We start from the raw sequence: 25,090 nt of genomic DNA, 5'->3' as shown, positions 1-25,090 counted from the left end.
AGGGAGATCACAGGTCTAGAGCTGGTAGGGACCTCAGAGGCAATCTAGTACAACCCTTCATTTTACCCAGTGATGGGCCCAGTGGAGGCTAAATTGACTTGTCCAAGGTTACAAAAATGGCAAGTGCTGGTGATAGGATTTGAACCAGGTCCTGTGACTAGTATCAGAGGCAGTTTTTTCCTCTGTAACAGTCTCTCTTCTTATAGGTGGCTCACAGCAACCTAATCATTATCCCCATTTTACAGATGTGGAAACTGGGGCTCCGAATTGCCCAGAATCACCCAACTTGTAAAATGTGGGAGGTCAGTTTCAATCCAATGTTTTGCTGACTCTTATTTTGTGACACTGCCTGTCCCTTCTAACACTAAGGCTTTAGGTTTCTCTGGACTTCTGATATTCACAGTAAGCTTTACTGAAGCATGGGAGTCAGGAAATTACTGGTTGGAAGGGTCATCTCCTCCTGACTGTTGCCTCCCCAGATCCAACACTCTTTCCACCAGGACCCATGGCCAGAGTGGAGGTCCCTGCCGGCAAGGTCTAACCTCTACCTCCTCTCATTCAGGGAGTAGCTGTCAGCCTGTTTCAGTGGTCAGAGCTGAGCTAAGCATTGAAATCAAATGCTTTTGAAAGCTAAGAAAGGAAAAGGGAACTTATCTCACTGAGGAAGTATCTCTGAAAGAGCTCTCCTGAAAAAAGGTCAGCTGGTCTCCATGGAAGGTGGCTTAGTTTTACCTTTAGAAAGGGAACAGAGGAATCCTGCTGCTCCAATGAGCCACTAACACTTTGAACTCCACAGTGCTTCTTTTTTTGTTAGAGACACAAAGTGCTGTTTAAATAAGTCTTTGGATACCCCACTGAGGCAGTCTTGAAAGTGGGGGTTATCTGCATTCCATAGAAGCAGGGGAACCTTATGAAGTGACTTATTCAAGGTCACTCAGCAAGTTCATGAGTCCATACAGGTTTGGAGTTGAGGATCTCAGAAAAGCCCCTGTCAGCCTGCCTAGCAATGGAAAATCTGGGTCAGCACAAGGGGAAAAAATCTGCTCCCCTTCTCAGCAATTTTCTCCACAGAATGATACCAAATCCAAATAATCCCATTTGGTAATTCAACAGCAGACTCTTGAACTAGATCAGACCTCCTAACCTGCCACCATCTTGTTTCTTCCTCTGTAAGGTTAGCTATTTCCCAGGCCCTCAGTGACATCAGACAGGAACATTATTGGCTCAGTTTTGAAGTCATGTGAGGCCCCCTTTGTTGGGAGCACAAAGGTCAAGAGGAAGCGGGGGTGAGGTTGGCAGGACCCACTGAGGGATTTTCATTATCCTATCCATCACACCAACTGCTAGGCCTAGATGAACCTCTTTCATGGGTGGAGAGCAGAAGTAGCATTGGACTGAGGCAAACATTCTTGTTAGCGTATCAGCCATGCTTTTTGTTGTCGCCCATGCAGACTGGCCAGCACAGCAGGGAGGCAGTAACACACTTATCCTGGTCCAGGCTCAACTTTCCAACTTTTAATTCTGTTCCCCCATACCCCAAACTCTCCCTAGTTTAACTCCCTGGAAAGCAGTGCTGATGTCTAAGAAAGAGAAATGGAGTGTGTCGAAAATGTTTACACCACCAACTACTTCTGCCTCTGACTTGTGTTGTAGAGAAAAAGGATTCATTCTGGATTGTATTGCAGTGGACAGCTTAGCCAGAGGGGCCAGCAGCTTCTTGCCACACCTGAATACTGTCATTCCTCCTTACAATGCTCAGAAGGATCAACACCTAGTTGACTATTTTGCAACCAAGGCTCCATCTCGGTTTCATCAGGGAAGAGATTCAGTAAGTTCTTCATGTTTCCTTGACTGTTCTTCTCTTCTAGGGATGTGTGTGTGTGTGTGTGTGTGTGTATGTGTGTGTGTGTGTGTTCCAGACCAGCACAGCCTGGGGACGCTTAAGACAATAGGCAGTTCTGGATTGGACATACACACACACACACACACACACACACACATATAGTGTGAAGGCATTTTACTCTTCATTTGGGAGTGATTGGAAATAGGTAATTTTGCTTGAAAAGGGATAGGGATGGGTATAATGAAGACTGGTTAAAAACAGGAGCTGTGATATCACCAGGCTAGCTCCTGGTGCATGTCTGATCTGCAATTTAATAGTCTTAGATATTTCAGGCATTGAGAGGTTCAAATGACTCAGCCAGGGTCGCCCAGTCACAGAGATGGAACTGTTTGCTTAGTGATCCAAAGCCAGCTCTCCAGACCCTTGAGGCTTCTCTGAAATATCTGATGAGACCCATGAGCTATATGACTTAGGTAGCTGTGTGACCTTGGGAAGGTCATTTCCCTTCTATGAATCACATCCTCCTCATCTACAAAATGAAGGGGAAGTAAACTTGACCAGCTCTGAATCCCTTGAGGTTCATATTTCAGAGGAACACACAGGCAGAGCTGTAAAGGAAGGTAAAGGCTTCTATACCTCACTGCCTACATCATTAGCACCTGAAATATCAAGAGGTTAAGTCAATTTTGCCCAAGCTTAGTTATACAAGATGATGTCAGAAGCAGGATTTCAACCTGGCTCCTCTGACCCCAAATCCAGGGTTCTTTTGCTTTGGAAAATGAAGTGAATATCAATTCTATCTCTGATTCTTACTGTTTATGTGACTTTGGGCAAATCACTTAACCTCTCTTGGGCCTCAGGGGACTGGACTGGATGACTCTAATGGTAGGATCCTACTACAAAAAGACATTAAGCATCTAATAATGTGTGCTACATACTTGGTGGGGTGGAGGGAGCAGAGTGAGATACAAAGTTTCTTTAAAGATAAAATACCAACACAGCCACAAATATACATTATAGGTTCAGTAGAGAGTTCCAGAATAAAGTGGTGTGGGAGGTCTGGGGAGGGGTACTTAATTATCTGGGGGTGTGGTGACAAGAATCATGGAAAATTTCCTAGAGAAGGTTCATTTCAGCTGGCCTTTAAGCAATTGAAAGAAATTAATAATATCAGAGAGTACAATAGAGTCAGAGTTGGAAGAGGGCTCCTTCAGTGGCATTTAGCCCATATGCCCCTACAATTGAGGAAAGAGGTTCAGACAATTCCTGAGGCTCTAGGTAGTAAGGTGGAGGTCTAGTTTCCCTTCTATAGGAAGAATGAGAAGAGGAGCATTAAGCAGAGGTGGGAGAGGAGGAGGATTTTTTTGGGAGGGAAACTTCATTTGCAGATTTGTATAGTTTATCTAAATTGTATTGCACAAGCTTTTTGTGTTGACTAAGAATTGGAAATCAAGGGGATGCCTGTCAACCAGGGAAGGAATGACTGAACAAGTTGTGGCATATGATGGTGATGGAATACTATTGTGCTATAAGAAAAAACAGGAAGGTTTCAGAAAAACCTGGAAAAGACTTGCATGAACTGATGCAAAATGAAGTGAGAAGAACCAGAAGAACATTGTGCGCAAAACAGCAATATTGTATGATGAAGAACTATGAATAACTTAGCTCTTCTCAGCAATACAATGATCTAAGATAACTCCAAAAAACTTATGATGGAAAATACTATTCACATCCAGAGAAAGAAGTATGGGTTCTGAAAGCAGATCAAAACATACTATTTCCTTTCCTTCCCTTCACTTCCATTCCTTCCTTCTTTCCTTCCTTTCTCTCCCTCTTTTTCTCCCTTGTCTTTTGTACAAAATGAATAATATGGAAATGTTTTACATGATTGCACATGTATAACCTGTGTTGGATTGTTTACCATCTCAGGGAGGGGAAATGGGAGGGAGAGATAGAATTTGGAACTCAAAACTTAAAGAAAAGCAAAGGTTAAAATTGTTTTAACATGTAATTGGGAAAAAATGAAATATTCAAAAATTAATGATGTTATACAGAGGTAAGAGATAAGTCTAGAAGAGGTATGGAAGGCTTTGTATGCCAGGCAGAGGAGGTAAACAAATGCAATATTTTTATTCCTGTATCATGCTCTGCTCTGAGCATTTTTCTTGGCTAGGGGAAGCTTCATGAAAATTTGAAAAAAACAAAAGCAAAATGTAAAGTATCAGAAAAAAGTGGCAATGCATGATAGCAAATACCTACACTGAAGTATGGGCATGGAGTGGAGATCAAGATGGAAAGGAGATAGGACTAATACTGTCACGAACTACTCCTATATAGTGATATTAGGTTTGACTGTGTGAGCAGAGTCTGTTCTTCTGGAGAAGCCCCCACTGGTCTTAAGTTAGAGCCAAACCAGAAGCCTAACAACTGTGCTCTATCAGGGCTCTGCTGAGCATTTCTATGGGTTTGCTTTCCCCTACTGTCTCAGGTTCCTGTATACCCATTTTATCTTTGCAGTGGTCTAAAGAGGTAGTGACCCAGGAGGAGGAAGAGGAAGAGGGAAAAGAAAAAACGGGACCAATGGCCCAATACCTGATGAGGAGGAACAGGGCAGGTGCAGGTAAAAGGAAAATTATCATCTCTCAAGGTCATTCTTTCCCAAGCAAGGATTTATTTAGTTCTGAATCTGGTATTATGAGTATTTGCTTATAAGTTTGGGGGTGGGATCAGGGTATGGATTTTTAAAGCTACATCAGGTAACTAATTGGAAAGTAGGATGCTTAGAACATAGTATATCCCTAACTTTTTGAGGTGGAATTTGTGGAAGGCAGCCTACCATACTCTCCTAAAAATATCCCCATCTTCCATTATGTTTGTTTTCTTCTCAGTGAGTGGGGAAGGGGTAGAGGGAAAAAGAGAATTTAGAACTGAAAATAGTAATTTAAAAAAAAAACAGAACTGATTGAAAAAAATCCCCATACCTGCTCAGTAACAGATTACTGGGCTCACCTTCTCCCTTCCTGAAATTCTAACTTCTTGGCTTATTTCTTTGGAGTACAGCAATGCCTTACTCCCAAGTGATCCCTGTTTTAATGCAAATATATTCCCTGGGAAATAATAATCATGCATTATTCTATTAGCCCTCATTATCACCTAAGTACAGATAAGTTAGTCCCAAAGAATAAAGGAACTGATTGTAGAGCGAATAAGCTTTGCTGGGAGGGAGAAGAGAAGGAAAAGATGAGTCTGCAGGATAGGACACTGAGTAGGAAAGGGAGGACAGACCATGTTCAAGAATCCTACTGGGGTATCTGGGCTTGTGGTATATCACTGAACCGTGAGAATCTGGCTTCAAATTCAGATACCACCCATTTTCTTACCTGTGTGACTTTGGGTAAATCATTTCACCTTTTTTATGAGACTCAGTTTTCTCGTCTGCAAACTGAGACTATTGGTCCAGATGACCCGACTTTACAATAACATTCTTTTAAGCTGAAAATCTAGACTCATAAGAATTTCACCTACTTTATATTTTAAGGTATATATGAAAGGAGGGAGAGGAAGGAAGGCAAAGGGGAAGAGAAAGAGAGGGAGGAAGAGAGAAAAGGAGGGATAGAAAGAGGGGAAGGAGAGACATAGGGAAAGAAGGGAGGGAGGAAGTGAAAGAGGGAGGAGGATAAAGGGAGATGAGAGAGAGAAAGCGAGAGAGATGGAAGAAATGAATGAGAGACAAGAAAGGAGAAGAGATGAAAAGGCAGGGTGAGAAACGAGGAAGAGATTATAAAAGATTAGAGAAAGGAGGAACAAGAGTTGTGAAAAAAGCGAGAGAGAAGAAAAGTGAGAAATGAGAGAAAGAATTAGGAAGATAGAAAGAGAAGAGAGAGAAAAAGATGAGAGACCAGAGTGAAATGAGAAAGGAGAATGAGAAAGAAGGGAACCTTTATGTCTTCTGTGTTTTAATCTTTTCCCCTGTGTTTCCATCTACATGATAACTCCAGGAAAGAGCTGCCATGCGGTCCTCCCTCTGTGCCTGGGTGCACTCCATTTGGGGGCTGTGGCTGTATCTACTCCCAGCCTAGGCTGTGCTGCTGCTGGTTCCTTGGCCCAGGTTCCTTAGTTTCTGTGCCTGAACTGACCGTGTGTTTTCCAATGCTGTTTCTCAGCATGTGTGACTGATTTGGAGCCAGGAGGAGTCTCCTTCACTTCATCAGCCCCACCATCACTAAACTGTCCCTCCCTCCCTACCTCCTCTCTACCCCTGCCAAGGCCTCTATTTCCTCATCTGTCAAAAAAGGATAAAATGCTGGTAGTAAACAAAAGAACACATGTAAAAGGCCATGGGCTGTAAAGTACCATATGGAAATATACACACTATATGCACACAGTACTATACAAATATACATACTATATACTTAAAAGTACTATACACAAATGTGAGCTGCTATTTTTACAACTCCATGGATGCTGCGCTGTTCTTGACTCAGTGCTTAAACTATTAAAAAGTATTTATTTCTTCTCTTTGTCCAACTGGAGACCCTTTTCCTGCCTTCCCACCCCACTCCCAACCAAACCCTTCAGCTGAAAGGCAGCTGATTTGGGTTATCTTCTTAAGTTCTCTGCCCTGAAGTGTCATAACTCCCCAGGCCTGCACACATAGGTTCTGATGCTGCTTATAGTCTATGGAGGTGAAAGAATTTTCCACAGAGTCAAAGCCATAGTTTTGAATATCACCACCCAGATCCTTTATGAATAATTTTATTTTGAGGTTGACCCAATTTGTTTGATAGTTTGATTGGATACAAAAACCTTCTGATGATTTGCATACTAGAAACTATTTTTTTCCTATCTCTTATTTGATTTCACACTTCATGACATTGCAAAGAAGCCTGGCTGTGATGACAGCAGACCTACTTTTAGATCTTACACTTGACACTTAGCACTTGTGTGACTTCTGTCATTTAACCTTCCTGGGAATCAGTTTCCTTATCTGTAAAATGATGGGCCTGGGCTAGATCACCTCTGAAGTCCTTTCCATCTAGAGATCTATGATCTTATGAGTTTCCACTTGCTTTGAGGTTCTAGAGATCTCCCGGAGGGGCTAGGGGGCTTTTCTAATACTGTTGATCATGAGTTAGCTCACATTCTGACAGGGAGACAACATATAAATAACAAGACTCCCAGAGAATAGAGGGGAGAAAATCTGAGAGTAGCAGCTGGGATGATGGCAAAGACGTCCTGCAGGTCAGCTGTTGGTGGTGGTGGTGGTTGCTGGTGCTGCTACCACTGTTATTACTTATGGACAAGTTAACAATCATTCACCTGGACATTGGTTCTCCTCTGAGATAAAATATTGGTGTTACATTGGTATAAGACTTCTGAATTATCCTTCGGTCTCTTGTTTCTCAAACCGCAGTCATATTTCCAAATATATGTTTTTGCCATCCTTGTCTGTAATTGCCTCTATAAAGAAGTCACCAAATATCAAAGTAGCTGTTGACTTGATTTGAAGGCTCTCGAGTCTTTCATAGAATCTTCCTGACTCTTCTATCCTCTGCAATAGAAGTGGATACATCTGTTACAGTGTTCTTGCTGGTTTCTCTCTTTTTTTTTGCTTATGTTTATTATGAATACTGCAAAAACAAATGATCCCATGAAAGGATGTTTTCTTTTCTACCATTTCATGAGGCAGGTGAAGGAGATAGAATGCTGAGTTTGGGGTCAAATCCTGCCTCAGATACTTGCTACAGCTGTGTGTGACCCTGGGTAGATCCACATAACCTCTCTCATTCTGTTTCCTCATCTGTAAAATAAGGATGATACTAGCACCTACTTTAAAGGGATGACTTTGAGGATCAAATAAAAGAATGTGTTAAGCACTTTGCAAACCTGAAAGTGCCATATAAATACCATTCTTTCCATGATACCACACTGCCTGATTAATTGATCTCATACTTATAGAATCGACAGTTACACTAATATTTATAGATGTAGATCATCTATATCATCTTTTTAGATAACATTATGTGAGAGAACACTCTCTGTTCTCCTTCCTGTCACTCTACCATGGTCACTGTATAAGTGAAAAGGGTGGCAGGAGACTGAAGGTCCTTTTCTGGTATTCTGGTAATGATCTTCTCCCAGTGAAGAAAGGTTGGCCAATGGACTCCTGACTCCATCCATTTCTGGGATTGTCCTCAAAGCCTTTCCTGCTTAGCAGGCATTTCTCCATGGATTACTTATTAAGAAGTCCAGGGTATCTCCACACAGGGGCAAGACAGTGCACTATAGATGGATTCAAAAGTTAACAGAAATCCTTGGGGTGGCACATGCAACTGTCAAATCAATCCTGCCAACTGTGTTTGTGAAGCAGAAATGTAGGAAAATGGATTATTTTAATTGCTAATTGTTCTTAAGACCCCTAACAGGGAATTTAAAAAATTGTGCTGCAAATTTCCTTGTCTACAGGCGTAGCAAAGGAATTAAAGTTTATTCAGAAACTGACATGCTGCTGATTAAAGCATAAAGAAGAGTAATCAGGACTGTTTTATTTATTTTTTTCATCTGGCTTTTAACATTCACATAGAAAATTATTTCAAAGGCCAAATGCTAGGAAGAAATAAGTCCATAAACAGATTTCCTAATCAGCCATATGTACCGATTACTTAGGAATATTCTCTCCACCCTCCCTTGTATTATACCTCCCCATCAGTACCTAATCAGTGCCCCAACATAACTTTAATTATTCTTTTGTTTATGACACTAAATGATGTAGTGAATTGGTGGGGGGAGCAATTAACATTAGCACTGTTATTCTGAATGACACAGAACCTTCTCTACTGTGGTTCTTAGATCATGGGATCTGAGATCTAGAACTGGAAGAGGAGTCTCAAGGGCAACCCTCTCATTTTAAAGATTAAGTAACTAAAGCCCCTACTTGTTCAAAGTCACACAAGTAATAAGCTAAGCATCAGAGGTGAGATTTGAACCCAGGTCTTCTGGCCCTGGAGACAATTGACTTTCCACTCCTCCAGGCTTCTTCCTTTACATAGTCAAACTCACATAACATACCTGCACCAAGTACCAAGAAGAGTAAAGCAATAACAGCTGCTGATATTGGCTGGTACAAAGTTTCCAAAGTATTTTTAAGTATGCTATGAGCCTCACAGATTACTGTGAGGCTCATGCTATAATTATCACCATTTTACAGATGAGGAAACTGAGCTCCAGAAGACAGGTCAAGTGGCTTAGTTTTGGGACCCAGCTCTAGGAGTACCTATTAGGGGTCAGAGGCAGCGTTTGAAACCCAGACACTCCTAATTCTCAATTCGGTATTCTTTCTACTACTCCATTGAATGGACAAACTGAAACTGACTCTCAAATACCCATAGCCAAGAATGCCTTCTCAATCAGGGCTCTGCTGTGAGAGTCTTATAACTGAGCTCTAATGAGACATGGGATTACTCTTCTTTGTTCTAAGACTTGGGTAGGGAAGTGATGACAGGAAATCTAGGCAAGATTAAAACATCTCCCTGTAGACCAATCTATGATGGATTCATCAGTTGACCATGCTCATGTTGAAGGAATCCTCTTTCCTTTCACCAAAAAGATTCCTCTTAGTTGCCCATGAGAAAGTTGATGATATAGTAACAAAAGTTTTATGCCATCCTGTGGGTCATTATTCATTTTATGACTTGCTCTTCAATCAAAACACACCATGCGCCATATCGGATGGTATTGCTGTTGACTTTCATGTTTACGGTTGGCCAATCCTTTTCTAAACTTCTGGGAATGAGTAGTCTAAAACTGAGCTCATAATTTCTCCCTCTCCCTCGCCTACCCCCAACCTGTGCCTTTGTTTTTATTCATGATATTTCCATTAACCTTGTGTATACTTTCCCTTATAGTCCAAATCCAAGTCATCACGAAATATGATTGCTTTTTTTGACTATTTATTATTTTATTATCATTATAAGAGTGATCAAAAATCAACAAAACATAAATATTTCTATATACAAAGAAAAATAGAAAAATGTATTGCATATATGAATTAATGAAACTATTACATGCAACTTGTTTAAATTAATATATGTATGTATGTATTTAAAATAGCAGCTCCAGAGCTACTTCACTTATATCTGTCTTCTTTCTTTTTACCCTTGTTTATTTAAAAATAATTTTATTGATATCTTTTGTTTCTTTATCACCTAATTTTCTCTGTATCTCTTCCTCTGTCCCTCTCAAATATCTACCTTCTCTAACAAAGAATAAAAAAGAAAACAATTCAGTAAAACAAATCACACAATTAAAAAGTCTGACATCAAATGAAATGTTCCACATTGGTGAGATCCCCAACTTTTTAAAGGAGTTGGGTGGAGGTGTTCTTTCATATCTCTTCCTTGGGACCAGACTTGGTCATCATAAGTTCACAACATTCAGTTTTGATTATTTTGTTATTGTTAAACTTCTTTTCAATCACATTGTCATCATCATTTCATTGATTGGTCTTCATATATATTGAATTTCATTATATATTTTACATATTGTTAATAATAGCATCCACCTCACAAAATTATTATGAGACTCAAATTAGCTAATGTACTTAAAAAGCATTTTGTAAACTGTATAACGATCAGCATCAGCTGATGCTAATTGCTTAGCTCTTTGTGGTACAGTGTATATGCTGATGGGTTTGAATATATGAAAACCAGCTGACCCATAATAATTCTTTCTATGATTCTCCATGTCCATAACACCGATGATTTCTTTCAGCAAAATAATATTCCTTTATATTTATGTGCCGCAATTTGTTTTGCAAATTCTCCAATCAATGGGCATCTTTTCTTTTTTCCAGTTCTTTGCTACCCTGAAAGATGCTGCTATAAATATTTTTGGTATATATGGTGCCATTTTTTTGTTTTGACCTCCTTGGGAGGGAGGAATGGTATATACCTAGCAATGGAATCTGTAGGCAAAGGATAGAGACATATTAGCCACTTAATTTTGAAAATTTTCAAATTGTTTTGCCAGAGTAGTTATCAATTCAGTGCTATGCCATTAAAGCTTTAGTTTGCCCATCTTTCCACAACCGCCCTACCAATGATTATTCTATTTTTTGATATATTTGCCAGTTTGATAGGTGTGAAGTTAAGGGTTATGTTGATTTGCATTTCTCTCATATCATTAGAGATTTGAAACATTGTTTCATATAGCTATTAATAGTCTGTAATTCTTTCGAGAAAGAATTCTATTTATTATTTAAGAATTATTAACTAATTCTATTTCTTTTTATCTGCTGGTCACTTATCTCTTAAGGAATGTCTTTTGGTTCTATATATACATATATACACGCACACATATACACACATGTGTATATACATATATACATATATATATAATTTTGGGGGGGTATACGAGACCATTATCAGAGATATTTGATACAAAGATTTTTCTCAATGGATTGCTTCCCTTTTTAATTCTAGCTATATTAATTTTGTTCATGCACCTTTTAAATTTTGTATAATCACAATAATCTATTTTATCTTGTTTGTTTATGAATTCACCCCCTTCCTATAATGATGAAAGGCACATGGCTTTCTATTCTTCTTGGTATGATTTTTAATATTCAGACCATATATCCATTTTGAATTTGTTATGGAATATGATATGAGATGTTTGTCTAAACTTGATTTCTGCCAGACTACACTCTAGTTTTCCCACAAGTTCTTATCAAATGGAGAATTCTTTCCAAGGTAATTTAATTTTTTGTGTTAATTGAAAACCTTTGGGTTTTTGAATTCACTTATTTCTGATTCTTCCTTGTCTGGTTTGTTTCATTAATCTACTTTTCTGTTTTTAAACAGCTTTGATGAGTGCTGCTTTATAATATAGCTTGAGGTCTGACCATTCTATTTTCTTAATAGTTTTCCTTTGTTATTTTAAACATGTTTCATTGATAATTTTCTTTCTTTCCCTTCTGTCTTTGCCTTGTCTCTCTCTACTCTAGTACCATTCTCCACTCAGCTATCAAATTGATCTTCCTAAAGTACAGGTCTGTAACCCTACCCCTTCAGTGACTCCCTATTACCGCCAGGATCAAATATAAAATTATCCTCTGTTTGGCTTTGGAAGTCATTAATAACCTGGTCCCTTCCTTTCTTGCATCTTACTCTGCCTTCCACTCTGCACTCTAGTGGTACTGGTCCTCATGCTGCTGTACATCTGACTCCATGCATTTTCATTGGCTGTCTCAACATTCCTGGAATTTTTTCCCTCCTCATGTCTGTCTCCTGGCTTCCCTGGTTTCCTTCACATCCCAGCTAAAACCCTAACTTCTACAAGAAGTCTTTCTTCATCACCCTTAATGCTACTAGTGCCATCCTTCTGTTGATTATTTCTAATTTATCCTGCATAAATCTAGTTTCTATATAGTTGTTTGCATATGATCTCTCCCATTAGACTGTGAGCTTCTTAGGAGCAGGGACTGTTTTAGATCTTTCTTTGCATCCCCAATGCTTAGCAAAATGTCTAGCAAACAGTATGTGCTCAATATATGCTTATTGTTGTTGTGGGTTTTTTTTGTATTATTACAACTAACTCCCTCACCTTTCCTTCTTATGGAGTTAACCCTCCCTCAAGAGCTGACCCCTGTAACATATAATGATACTCAAGTGAAACAAGTCCACCATTGGCTTTGTTTGAAAAGGCATGTCTAATTTCCACCTCTAATTCATCTCTCTGCCAAGAATTAGAAATTATGATTTCTCTTTCATCTTCCGGAGTTCCGATTGGCCATTGTGTTGATCATGGTTCTTTAGAATTTTTTTTAATAAAATATTTTCCCCCTGATTATATGTTCTTCAGAATTTCAAAGTTGTTTTCCTTTATAATGTTGTAATCTGACTCTCCCCTTTTCTTTTTTCTCTTTATTTTTATCCCTACCATAAATCAAAATCTTCCTTGGTTCTAATATCTCTGTTCTAGTGACCTTTTTGCATCCTCACCTCCAATCTGTCCCTCTTCTGTTCATCTTAAGCATCCATCTAGGCCCTTAGCATTTTAATATATTTTCTAGGCTCACAAATTTAGAAGTGAAAGGGATCTTGTAGGCCATCTACTCATTTTATATAGAGGGAAATTGGCTTGAACTAATAAAGGTACTTGTCCAAGGTCACACAAATAGTGACAGAATAAAAATTGGAACTCAGGTCCTCTGATTCTGAAGTCAGTCTCTTATAATATGTATTATCAGCTCAACGTTTATTCAACTGCTTACCCTAGTGCCTAGCAGAGTCTCTTACCTATAGTAGAGTAGGTAATGAATGTTTGCTAGGAATGGGTAGATTAATGGCTTTAAAACAGACTCAATCTAATCTTTCCTTGTGGATTGTTCCTAGGTCATTCTATGGAAGAGACACAAGGACACGACTTTCTATTTTCTTCTCTCAAACCAATCCTTGGATACAACGGTCCCTATGGATACAGGAGGAATTGCCCAAATTTACGCAAGAACCCTGCTACTTTTGGGATCTTAACTCACTTGCCAATTCATTAGCTTTACAACTGGGGGGAGGGAGTTGTTCCTTTTAAATTGATCCTGTGGTCTGTTCTTGTTCATTTATTCACTGAATTTTTTTAGACCACACTGATAATGGTATGCACAGCCATGTAATATGACAACATACACCGAACCTATACCCCCATTAAAGCAATAATCAACACCTTTTCTAACATGTGGTCATTCCAAATGTAGCACAAGAAATCATTATTCAGGTGGGTGAACACAAAAACCTAAGCTGGGAAAAACAGGGGAAAGCAATAGAAAAACAAAATGATTTTACATGCTGGATGATAGGACATCAACATCACTAAATGCTCCCTCAAATCAAGCACAGAAGACTTTAGGCACTCCATTCCACCACCTTCTGTGTGGATTACATTGGGGCGATCTCTGGCACAGATCCTAAGGTGTGGGAGGGACCCTGGGACACAACCTGAATATTGAGAGTTAGAACCTGAGGCATTTTGAGCTGACGCTTAAGAAGCTGCTGCCTGCATGTATGGGTGGAGATAAGGAAGGGAAGGGAAGGGAAGGGGCAGAAAGCAGAGGATAGAGGGTATCTAACAATTGGTAACTTCCTAGTTTAATTGTCCTTACCACTCAAGTTTCTATGCTATTGAAAGAATGGGAAAGTGCTACTAAAATGTAACAAAATTTTAAACTGCAGAATCTCTTAAAATATTCATTTTTATTTTTGTATCCCTTAAATTTTAGTGCCCTGAAGCAAAGCTCTGATCACCTTACCTAGTTATGGCTCTGGACTCCTCCTTGTATAATAGTCTGATGATTCCTAGGGTCAAGTTTTTTATATTTTCTGAGCTCCCCAAACCTCATTTTTGAATAACAAGAGTAATGATGGCTAGCATGTACTTAGCACTTCAAGGTTTGCAAAATGCTTTGCAAATATTATCTCATTTTATCCTCACAACAAACTTGGAAAGTGAGTACTACTATGATCATATTACAGATAAGAAAACTGAGGCAGACTGAGGTTAAAGTGATTTTCCCAGGGTTACTGCAGACTTAATTCTTCCTAGAAAGCAGGGAGGACTTCAGCAACATGATAATTTGAAGGTTACCCTTAACATGCAATGGAGCAGTGGGCAATTTTAACATGTCATACTCCCTTAATATCTCTCTACATGGTCACATCAGGGTTAAATATTTCTGTCTCCTCTGCCTATCACCAAAAATAAGAGGGGTTTGTGATTTGTGTTTAATTCAATGTCACACTTTTAAAATTAAGTAACTTTATGTTTTCTATAAAATAAGAGGTTGGACCTAGATAACTTAATTGTCCAGGGCTTTTCCAGATTTAAATCTGTCTTGTGATTGGCCAGTCGGCCAGCCAGCATTTATTAAGTGCCTTCCATGACTAGAAACCAGACATACAAAGACAAAAAAAGAAACTCTCCTGGTCTTTGAGCATTTTCAGTTCCATTTTATGTTAATAAACCTGACAAGTCAGTTATCTTTTAATTAGGAACCCTATTGGGGGAAAAATGTCCACAATACATAATCCAAAACTCAAATCAAAACTAGATGGTGGACACACTGGATCTATTGTACTTAGGTAGCCACATCCTGACTCCATTTTAACATTGGGGGTACCTGGGTAAAGAGACTCCTTGTTACATAGAAAATTCAGTAAGTAACCAACTCACTCAAATACAGCTGAGATTATGGTGAAAAGTAGTCATGGTGGTCAAACAAATATAAAAGGCAACTCTGGAAAGGGAATGGAAACTGACCTAATTACTATATATTTTCTGAAGTCTGTGCTGCTCAGTGCTACAAGATGCCAGACTATTCATGCCAAATTGAATAATATACAGAGATTTTTCACCTAAAATGACAAATCCAGGCAGGTTACAACTGCTGGTTATTGTTTAGGATATACACCAATCAAATAAATGTGTTCTCCAAGACAATAGACCAATAGAGTAAAAATCGACAAAACCATTTGGAGTGGGGGGAATTAAAAACTATAGAAACAAATCTGAAGCACATCTTGTAAAAGCATCATTCTGTTGGTTGTAACTTTAGAATCTTAGAAGCAGAAAGTGTAAAAAAGTGTTTCAAGTATCTAGAGGTCATCTAGGTCCTCTTTTCTCTCTGGAACTTTTTAGGCTCAGAAAAATTAAATGACTTAGTGAAAGAATCATATGACTGATCTGTGAGATCTAGGGCAAGCTACTAAATTGCCTTTCAATGTCCAAATCTGGAAATGGAAGAAGTTGAACCAGAAGAGCTCTAATCATAAGTTCCCTTTCAGCTGTAAATCCTTGATCAGGTGATAATGATGATGACAGCTAGCCCGACACTTGAAGGTAAGCAGTACTTAAGAAATGGGGAGGCTGTCAGGGTCCAAGTTATTACATGTCAATGAGTGTTCTCTCTTCTTTCTCATCTCTAAGCTGCCTTGAACATAAATACTCCATAAATGTTGAAATTGAAATGAATGGCAATTGAAAAGACCAAAGGGGAAAATAAAAGCTTTGTCTCTCTACTCCGCCAGGTACCCCTCATTACCTACCCTCTTCTCTGCCTCCTTTTGAATGTTGTCTCTCTGTTACATTGCAAGTTCCTTGAAGAGGGGAATGGTTTCCTTTTTATTATTGTATCCTCAAGGCTTAACACAGTACCTGGCACATAGTAGGTGCTTAATCAGTGTTTATTGGGTTGGATCACATCCCCATATCTGTTAAGGTAAGCTCATTGAGGGAAGGGATGCTATCTTCATTCAACTCTGTACCTCTTCCAAGGCACAAAACAGACTGACTACATTGTATTAACAGAAACAACTGACCCATAGAAAGAAGTGGAGGCCAACCCAGCAATCTTCTCCCTTATGTTGTATACTTTCTCCTGTTTCGATGGTCAGCTTATTGATATATTAATCTATCTTTGGAAATGCAGGCATTTACTGAGTGTCATTCTTCAACATTGGAAAACAGTTCTAAGCCCATCTGGCTTTATCAGTTTGGGTGAAAATCTCTGTCGACCTACATTCCTCAGGTGGTTCAGTGTTCAGTCCAGCCTCTTGTAGCAATGAGCAACACACACTTTGGAAATAAGTAATGTGGGAATTCTGCACCCAGAGGCCACAGAAAATTGGAGCGAGGGAGATTTCTGTTCCAGAGAGTCCTGCAAACCTCTCACAAAAGATCCTTCGCGCCACGGACTGGGCGCTGGGACTGGGAGCTGGGACTGGGAGCTGAGTACAGCCCTGCCGTGGCCGCCGCACCAAGAGGAAAAGATCCGAGCGGGCTTCAGGGACGGGATCTCCAGCGGCCACGTGGGTCCCTCCACCCACAGGTGACGGGGGTCGGTGAGAAGGTCTCTTTGGTGGGTCGATAGGGGAGTGGGGTGCCCCCATACTCAGGCCCCCTCGGAAGGCAACAGCGGAGGCGGGAGCATACAGGGGCTCCCCAAGCAGGCAGGAGCCTGGATCCATTGTTGAAGGTCTCTGCATAAACCCCCTGAGGGAACTGAGCCCGTGAGGCGGCCCTGCCCAGACCCGGCAGCTGAACTTGATATCACACTAAATAGCAGCCCTGCCCCTGCCGAAGCCCCGAGGCTGGGAGCAGCATTTGATTCTCAGACCCCAAGCTCGGGCTGGGAGGATCCGGAGGCAAGGTGGGTGTGAGGAGAATATTCAGAGCTCAAGTCACTGGCTGGGAAAATGCCCAGAAAAGGGAAAAAAACCAAGACTATTGAGGGTTACTTTCTTGGTGAGCAGGTTTCTCCTCCCCTCCCTTCTGATGAGGAAGAGTGGTGCTCACCATCAGGGGAAGACACAGAAGTCAGTGCTTCTAAATCCCAGCCCACTCAATGGGATCTGTTCTGGGGAAAGGTCTTATAGAGCCCAGACAATTTTCTAAATCATGATAGAGAGGTGGAGGAAAAACTGGGAAGAGCAATAAAAGACTTGCAAGCAAAGTTTGAACAACCAATCAGCACCCTGCTAAAGGAGACCCAAAAAAATGCGGAAGAAAATAACACCCTGAAAAATAGGCTAATTCAATTGGCAAAGGAGGTTCAAGAAGCCAAGGAGGAGAAGAATGCTTTCAAAAGCAGAATTAGCCAAATGGAAAAGGAGATTCAAAAGCTCACTGAAGAAAATAATTCTTTCAAAATTAGAATGGAACAGATGGAGGCTAATGACTTTATGAGAAACCAAGAAATCACAAAACAAACCAAAAGAATAAAAAAATGGAAGATAATGTGAAATATCTCATTGGAAATAAGTAATGTGTATCCCAATGATTTGAAAAGAATCTAAAAAAAAGACCTTGGAACCCATAATTAACACTGTCTATGCTATTTGCCAAGTCTAATGAAAGTGGCACCAAAGGACTTCGAATGAATTAAAAAAATATGTTCAGGAAAGTTTGTGGGCTTTAATGGCAATTTATGTTTTCTGTAACAGAATCATAATGACTTGTTAAGGTGATTTATAATTTTATAACACAACCACCGCTGGACACACATACCACAATTTTTAAAAACCCAGGGAATGCAGAAATTGACAGGGTCTGTGTACAATATACATGCAGAATGGTGCAGTCTGTAGTCTGAAGCACAAAGTGATTGATCCATGTTACTTCATTGGGGACAGCCACAAACTAGTAGGTAGAAAAGAAGCTGGTGTGATAAGTCTGTCAATCATAGGTCTGTCAGCATTTATGTAGCTTTAAAGTTTGCATGGGTTAACTCATTTGGTCAAAAAAGGCATCCCTGGCCACCATTCCCTTATATATGTTGTTTCCCTTTTTAGAATGCAAGCATTTTGAGGGCAAGGATTATCTTTTTGCATTTATATCTTTAGTCTTACTATGGTGCCTGGTACACAGGAAGCATTTAATAAGCTTTTTCATTTATTCATTATTAAGAAAACGTAATAATTTGCTAATATTTTTATAGCCCTTTAAAGTTCACAAAGTATTTTACTTAAAACTATGTCATTTAATTTCGCACTAACCATTGGAATCACAGGAAAATTTAGGGATTTATTTGCCCCTGATCACATTCTAGTGTCAGGGTTAAGATTTGAACCTGCAATTCTTCCAACTCCAAATACAGCATTCATTCTCCTAAACCATTTTTCATCTCTTCAGATTTTAAGTGGATCTGTTTTAATTTGGTTTAAACGTCAGTGCTGCACTATTGATGCAGAATCTCTGTCCAGTAGGTTCAGGCCCATCTGGAAACACATGGCCCAAGTGAGCATCACACTGTCAAAAGAAAACTCATCATTAGTAAGCAGAAGGGCTCTGTGGCCTCATTCAGATAAAAACAAGTCAGTGATTTTGAAACAAATGTTTAGTGTTGTCTTTTGTTGTCATATCATCTTTGTATTCAAATATATTCCTTCTTTCAGGATTATGCTATTAAATGTTTAACAACCAGCTCTCCAAAAACCCAACACACTTTTGATTTGCATCTTTAAAAATTTCCTTATTACTTTCTTAAATCTCGACATTCAACAAAACAATAAATCCAGCCCTGATATATAGCATTTGGTGATTTCTGAGGTTTAAGTGCTCACATTGAAAATTTGATAATTGGCTCTTTTAAAGAATTATTTCCTTTAGCAAGTGAGTCATTCCTTAGAACAAAGATAAAAAAAAAAAAAAAAGGAAAACAGTTCAACCATAGCAAGTGGCACATCATCTTTGTCTGACAATATGTGCAATATTCTATCCATGTAGCCCTCTACCTCTGCAATGAAGAGAGGGAGGTGAAGTTTTTCACTTTTTTCATGGCTAAGACTGTTCATTATAATTTATGTAAAAGATAATTGTGCATTTTTGTCATAGGAAAAGGTCTGAATTTAGAGAAAGGGGGGAAATTAACTTAAAGGATAGAGAATTTAAAGGACTTTATGGAATATCTGGTACCACCCCAATATTTCTGTATCTAGGCGAGTTATTATTTATCATCATCACCATCATCGTCATCGTCATCATCATCATCATCGTTGTTGTTTGTCATCACCACCATCATCAATGAATAAAACAAGATTCATAAAGATGAAGTAAGCTTCCTAACGTTACTGACAGACATAGATTCCAAGGGGCAGAGTTATGAATTGGCAGTTAGGTCCTTTATTTCCAAATCTAGCTCTAATGCAGCTTGCCACCTAATGTATATCTAAAAAGTAAATGCTGTCCCATCAGCCTTTCCCTATGGGAAACTCTTTCCAACAAAGCAGACTGAAACCTGTGACTTCAGAAATTCAGGAAGGTTTCTGAGACACCTAATGGTTAAGGGCTCAGCTAGTGTCAGAGGTGAGATCTGAACCCATGTCCCTCTGCTTTTTTAAGCTCACCGCTGTAGCCACTCTACCTACCACCATCTCTAAATCCTCAGGACCACCTCAAAATTTAGTGTGCCTTAAAAAGGTTAAACCAACTGACCACAGTAGACGGATGTTTTTGAAACCTACACAATCACACACAGAATGGTTCAATGGAAAGATAGATCAATAAATGTGTTGTCATAGCACCTGAATTTAAATCTTGGCTCTACCTGATATTACCTGTGTCTTCATGGGAAAATCATTTAACCTTCTTTGGTCACATATCAACTAGAGCTAATTTATATAGCATTTACTAGGTGCAAGGCACTGGAGATACTGTGCTAACTGCCTCACTTTCCCTCTCTGTAAAAGAAGGGAGTTGGATTAGATGACTATTCTGTGAGCTTCTTGAGAATAGGGATTGGGGGTTGTCTTTTGCCTTTCTTTGTACCTCCAGGGCTTAGCACAGTCCCTGGGACAGAGTAGGCACTTAATAAATGTTTACTAAACCCTATGCCTAAACTCTCTATAGTTATGGTCCTATACTCTCTTTAGTATATTCTCTTAACTGGACCACATCACTTTACTCAGTTCAATTAACTTTAATATTTTCCTCTTGGTCTTTCAAAGCACTTGACAACACGATGTCCTGCATGGTGGCAATATGGTGCCATGATAGCAAGTCAGGCTCATTAGGAATAGGAAGATCTGGGTTCAAGTTCTATCTTTGAGCACATATTGACTTGCAATAGTGACTTAACACCCAAGACTACTCTCTCAGAGCCTTCCACTGCAGAAGACATGATTGGCTTACATTTCTGGAAGGGTCTCCTTAATGTAGAGTTTACTACATCAATGGAACCACAGTTCTAACCATAGATTTAGACCAAAGGTGAAACTAACACAACCTCACCTTCAGGGTCTCTAACTGCATCTGAACCTTACTTTGACATCATTTGCTATTTTTAAAAAAATGTATTTAAGGAATAATCCCCCTTTGAAGACATGGAGGGATAATTTTTATTCTTGTCTTCATATTCACAGTACCTAGCACAATGCCTGACCTCAAGTAAATGCTTAATAAATTTTTTTTTTGAGTGGGAATGAATTTCCAGAATACTATGAGCTTCCATGACAGCTCTCATTAACAGAAAGAATTGAGCACAAAAGCTAAGAACTGTCTCTTCATTTTCAAAAAATTCCATTTGCCTCCTGCAGGGGTTCTTAATCTCTTTTATGTATATGACCCACTTCTCACAATAATAGTTTTAAATGCTTAAAATAAAATCCATAGGATTATAAAGGAAATCAACTACTTTGTGATACAGTTATCAGAATATGATAAAAAGCTCCAGCCCAGTTTAAGAACCCCTAGTTTACAGTCTGCTTTCTTAGAATATTAGTCTGATTTCTTTCCTAGCTATCTATTGGCTTGTCTGTATTGACTTGCAAGATTTCCTTATAACTAATATTGCCCATTTTCTAGCCCCTATAAAGGAATCTCTAATTGTTCACATGACCCTTAGTTAAGGCTGATGAGAGAGAAGATTCTATCACATGCCTCTACTCTCATAAAGTCAGCTATAGTTTCTTTCTCCTAGTAATTTGGTATTAATGCTTAGTATGAGGGCATAGAGATGCTGGCAAAGCCTTCATCCTAGTTATTTATCCTTAATCAACCCCAGGGGACAGGGAGAGGTGGAAGGAATCATTTTGATTTCCTGTCCATTCCCAAACCTGATTCTGATTCTCCTCCTAATCCCCTAGGGGATGCTGAAGTGGAGAGATCAAGGCTTGACAAAGTGCCTCAGAAGGATTGTGGTTTTACTTCCAATCTTGAGAACCATGTAAGATGAACTAGAATTACTTGATTTTTTTTTTATTCTGAACTTAAGGAACACTAAATAAAATCATCATTTAAGAATTACTTTTTAAGTTGATAACTGATGAAAAATGCTAGTTACAAGATAGCTCCTGTGATCTGATGTTAAAAACTGGAAATGTCAACAAAAAGGATGGAAGAAAATAATACTCAGGCAGAGCCAAGATGGCAGAGTAGAAGGATAGACCTGAAGAAGTTCTCCCCTGATAGCCCATAAAATACCTGTAAAAAATAACTCTAAACAAATTCTAGCGCAGCAGAAGCCACAAAATGACACAGTGAAATAGATTTCCAGTCCAAGACAGCCAAGAAGGCCAACAAGAAAGGTCTATCTCACCAGGTTCAGAAGTGAGCACAGCCCAGCCTTGGCAGTGCAGCACTGACAGGACTGGAGCAGGCTTCAGGGTGCAGAATCATGGGTAGCAGCCATAGTTCCCAGATTTCTCAACCCACAAATGTCAAAGACAGTTTCAAAGGTCAGTGAGAAAGCTCTTTCACCTGGGTGAGTAGGGAACAAGGTCTGGCCCCAGGCCCAGGGCAGTGATTGTTGGCAGCATCCATTTTAGGAGTTCTCTGGCTAAAGATCCTAGGGAAATCCAGCACCTGATCTGTGTCTCAGCCCTGAGTGGCAGTTCTAGGGTGTGGAAGAGTGCTGGTGTGGTGGAACTGGTGGAGGCTCTGGAGAGGGAACCCTACTCACAGATCCTGGACAGAAAAGCTTGTGGTTGCTTCCAGACCAGAGCACAGGCCAGGAGAGGAATAAACTTCTCTCCCTTGATTGTGCCACTGAGGAACTGAGAACTTACAGGTCCCTAGAGTGTACCCTCCACTTGACAAAGAACTCAAAAGTCAAGTAACTGACTGGGAAAATGCCTACAAAAGGGGAAAAAACAAGACTATAGAAGGCTACTTTCTTGGTGAATAGATATTTTCTTCTATCCTTTTGGATGAGGAAGAACAAAGCATACCATCAGAAGAAGACATAAAAGTCAAGGTTTCTGCATCCAAAACCTCCAAAAAAAATATGCAATGGTCTCAGGTCATGGAAGATCTCAAAAAGGATTTTGAAAATCAAGTAAAAGAGGTGGGGGAAAAATTGGGAAGAGAAATGAGAGCAATGCAAGAAAATCATGAAAAGCAAGTCAACAACTTGCTAAAAGAGACCCCAAAAATGCTGAAGAAAATAGTACCTTTTAAAATAGACTAACCCAAATGGCAAAAGAGGTCCAAAAAACCAATGAGGAGAATTAGCCAAATGGAAAAGGAGGTTCAAAAGCTCACTGAAGAAAATAGTTCTTTAAAAATTAGAATGGAGTAGATGGAAGCTAATGACTTTATGAGAAACCAAGAAATTACAAAGCAAAACCAAAAGAATGAAAAAGAAGAAGACAATATGAAACATCTCATTGGACAAACAACTGACCTTAAAAATAGATCCAGGAGAGACAATTTAAAAATTATGGGACTACCTGAAAGCCATGATCAAAAAAAAAAAGAGCTTAGACATCATCTTTCATGAAATTATCAAGAAAAACTGCCCTGATACTCTAGGACCAGAAAGTAAAATCAATATTGAAAGAATTCACTGATCATCTCCTAAAAGATATCTAAAAAGAAAAACTAGGAATATTGTAGCCAAATTCCAGAATTCCCAGATCAAGGAGAAAATATTGCAAGCAACCAGAAAGAAGCAATTCGAGTATTGTGGAAAGACAATCAGGATAGCACAAGATCTAGCAACTTCTACATTAAGGGACTGAAGTGCTTGGAATATGATATTCCAGAAGTCAAAGGAACTAGGATTACAATCAAGAATCACCTACCCAGCAAAACTGAGTATAATACTTCAGGGGAGCAAATGGTCATTCAATGAAATAAAGGACTTTCAAGCATTCTTGACGAAAAGACCAGAGCTGAATAGAAAATTTGACTTTTCAACACAAGAATCAAGAGAAGTATGAAAAGGTAAACAGGAAAGAGAAATCATAAGGGACTTACTAAAGTTGAACTGTTTACATTCATACACAGAAAGATAATATTTGTAACTCTTGAAACTTTTCTCAGTATTTGGGTAGTTGGAGGGATTATATACATATATATGTATATATATATTATGTATATATATAGACAGAGGGCACAGGGTGAGTTGAATAGGAAGGGATGATATCTAAAAAAAATAAAATTAAAAGAGGAACAGATTGGGAGGAGAAATGAAGAAATGGAATGGGGCAAATTGTCTCATAAAAGAGGCAAGAAAAAGCTTTTTCAATGGAGGGAGAAAGGGGAGAGGGAAAAAGTAAAGCTTACACTCATCACATTTGGCTTAAGGAGGGAAAAACATGTACACTCAATTTAGTACAAAAATTTATCTTACACTACAGGAAAGTAGGGGAGAGGATGAAAAGTGGGCTGTGGGGGAGATGATAAAAAGGGAGGGCAAATGGGAGGAAGGAATAATTAGAAGTAAACACTTGAGGAGGGACAAGGACAAAAGAGAGAATAGAATAAATGGGGGACAGGATATAATGGAGGGAAATATAGTTAGTCTTTTACAACATGACTATGTGGAAGTCTTTTGCATAGCTACACATGTATACCCTATACTGAATTGCTTGCCTTCACAGTGGGGATGTGTGGGGAGCAAGGAAGGGAGAGAAGTTGAAACACAAAGATTTAGGAATGCATGTTGAGAATTTTTTTGTATGCAACTGGGAAATAAGAAATACAGATAATGGAGTATAAAAATCTATCTTGCCCTACAAGAAAAGAGAAGAGATGAGGATAAGGGAAGGGAGGAATGTGATAGAAGGGAGGGCACATTGAGGGAAGGGGTAATCAGAATGCAAGGCATTATGGGGTAGGGGAAGGGGAGAGATGTGAAGAAATTTTGGAACTCAAAATCTTGTGGAAATGAATGTTGAAAACCAAAAATAAATAAATAAAATTAAAAAAAAAGAAAATAATACTCAGTTTTACTTCTGGGTAACTTTAAAGAAATACACCTGTTTGCAAACAACTTCTACTCGCACTGATTGCAGGGAGTGATCTGGACGCCTCAGGATATTGGTTTCACTTTCATCAGAGCCAGATGTCCCATGAGCCTCTGTGAATGAAGGCCACCCTGTGCCGGAGCAGAATTTTTTTTCAGAACTGCAGAAAGATGCAACATTGTTATTAAGTAGTTTACTTAATTATTACCATGCAAAGCACATTCTGCTGGCTCATTTTCCCAGCCAAAAAAAAAAAAACCAAACACACCCCCAAAATGACATCCTATTTACTCTCCCTGTCCCACACCAGTTTCCTGTTGCACTACTGACAAGCAATATGGCACAGTTAAAGGCTGGTCTTAGTGTGAGAACCTGAATTCAAATGCAGGCAATACAGTGTGGAGAGTGCTGGGCTTGGAGTCAGATTCTTCCTTAGACACTTAGTAGCTGTGTTATCCTGGGGAAGTCACTTACCCTCTGTTTGCCTGTTTCTTCATCTGTAAAATCAAGGGTT

The 25,090-nt window shown here is 39.3% G+C and overlaps 2 protein-coding genes across 2 annotated transcripts in view; one reads left to right on the top strand and one right to left on the bottom strand.

Annotated features, from left to right (window-relative positions):
- The first annotated feature begins 1,318 nt into the window (after window positions 1-1,318).
- Window positions 1,319-13,565, top strand: LOC140532804 (sperm microtubule associated protein 1-like). The gene is made up of 3 exons (XM_072651707.1): window positions 1,319-1,828; window positions 4,361-4,463; window positions 13,237-13,565. The coding sequence occupies exons 1-3, from the start codon at window positions 1,577-1,579 to the stop codon at window positions 13,392-13,394; spliced, it is 513 nt and encodes a 170-aa protein (XP_072507808.1). The 5' UTR covers window positions 1,319-1,576; the 3' UTR covers window positions 13,395-13,565.
- A 4,218-nt stretch (window positions 13,566-17,783) lies between these two features.
- The window catches only part of MSRB2 (methionine sulfoxide reductase B2), a 28,042-nt gene continuing 20,735 nt past the window's right edge, over window positions 17,784-25,090 (bottom strand). The window contains exons 4-5 of the mRNA XM_072651706.1: window positions 24,589-24,736; window positions 17,784-18,637 (exon numbers count right to left, since the gene is read on the bottom strand). Of these exons, the coding sequence (XP_072507807.1) occupies window positions 18,539-18,637; window positions 24,589-24,736 (247 nt within the window). The 3' untranslated portion in view covers window positions 17,784-18,538. The remainder of the gene's footprint in view (window positions 18,638-24,588; window positions 24,737-25,090) is intronic.

This window comes from Notamacropus eugenii, chromosome 3 (genome assembly GCF_028372415.1).
Source record: "Notamacropus eugenii isolate mMacEug1 chromosome 3, mMacEug1.pri_v2, whole genome shotgun sequence".
Classification (NCBI taxonomy): Eukaryota; Metazoa; Chordata; class Mammalia; order Diprotodontia; family Macropodidae; genus Notamacropus; species Notamacropus eugenii.
This window is presented reverse-complemented; position numbering and strand designations above follow the sequence as displayed.

Excerpts from the sequence above, each read along its gene's own strand:
- LOC140532804 (XM_072651707.1), top strand. The coding sequence starts at position 1,577 with ATGTCTAAGAAAGAGAAATGGAGTGTGTCGAAAATGTTTACACCACCA. Across the intron at positions 1,829-4,360 it reads TTCATCAGGGAAGAGATTCA|TGGTCTAAAGAGGTAGTGAC; the intron begins GTAAGTTCTTCA and ends TTATCTTTGCAG. Across the intron at positions 4,464-13,236 it reads GAGGAACAGGGCAGGTGCAG|GTCATTCTATGGAAGAGACA; the intron begins GTAAAAGGAAAA and ends GATTGTTCCTAG.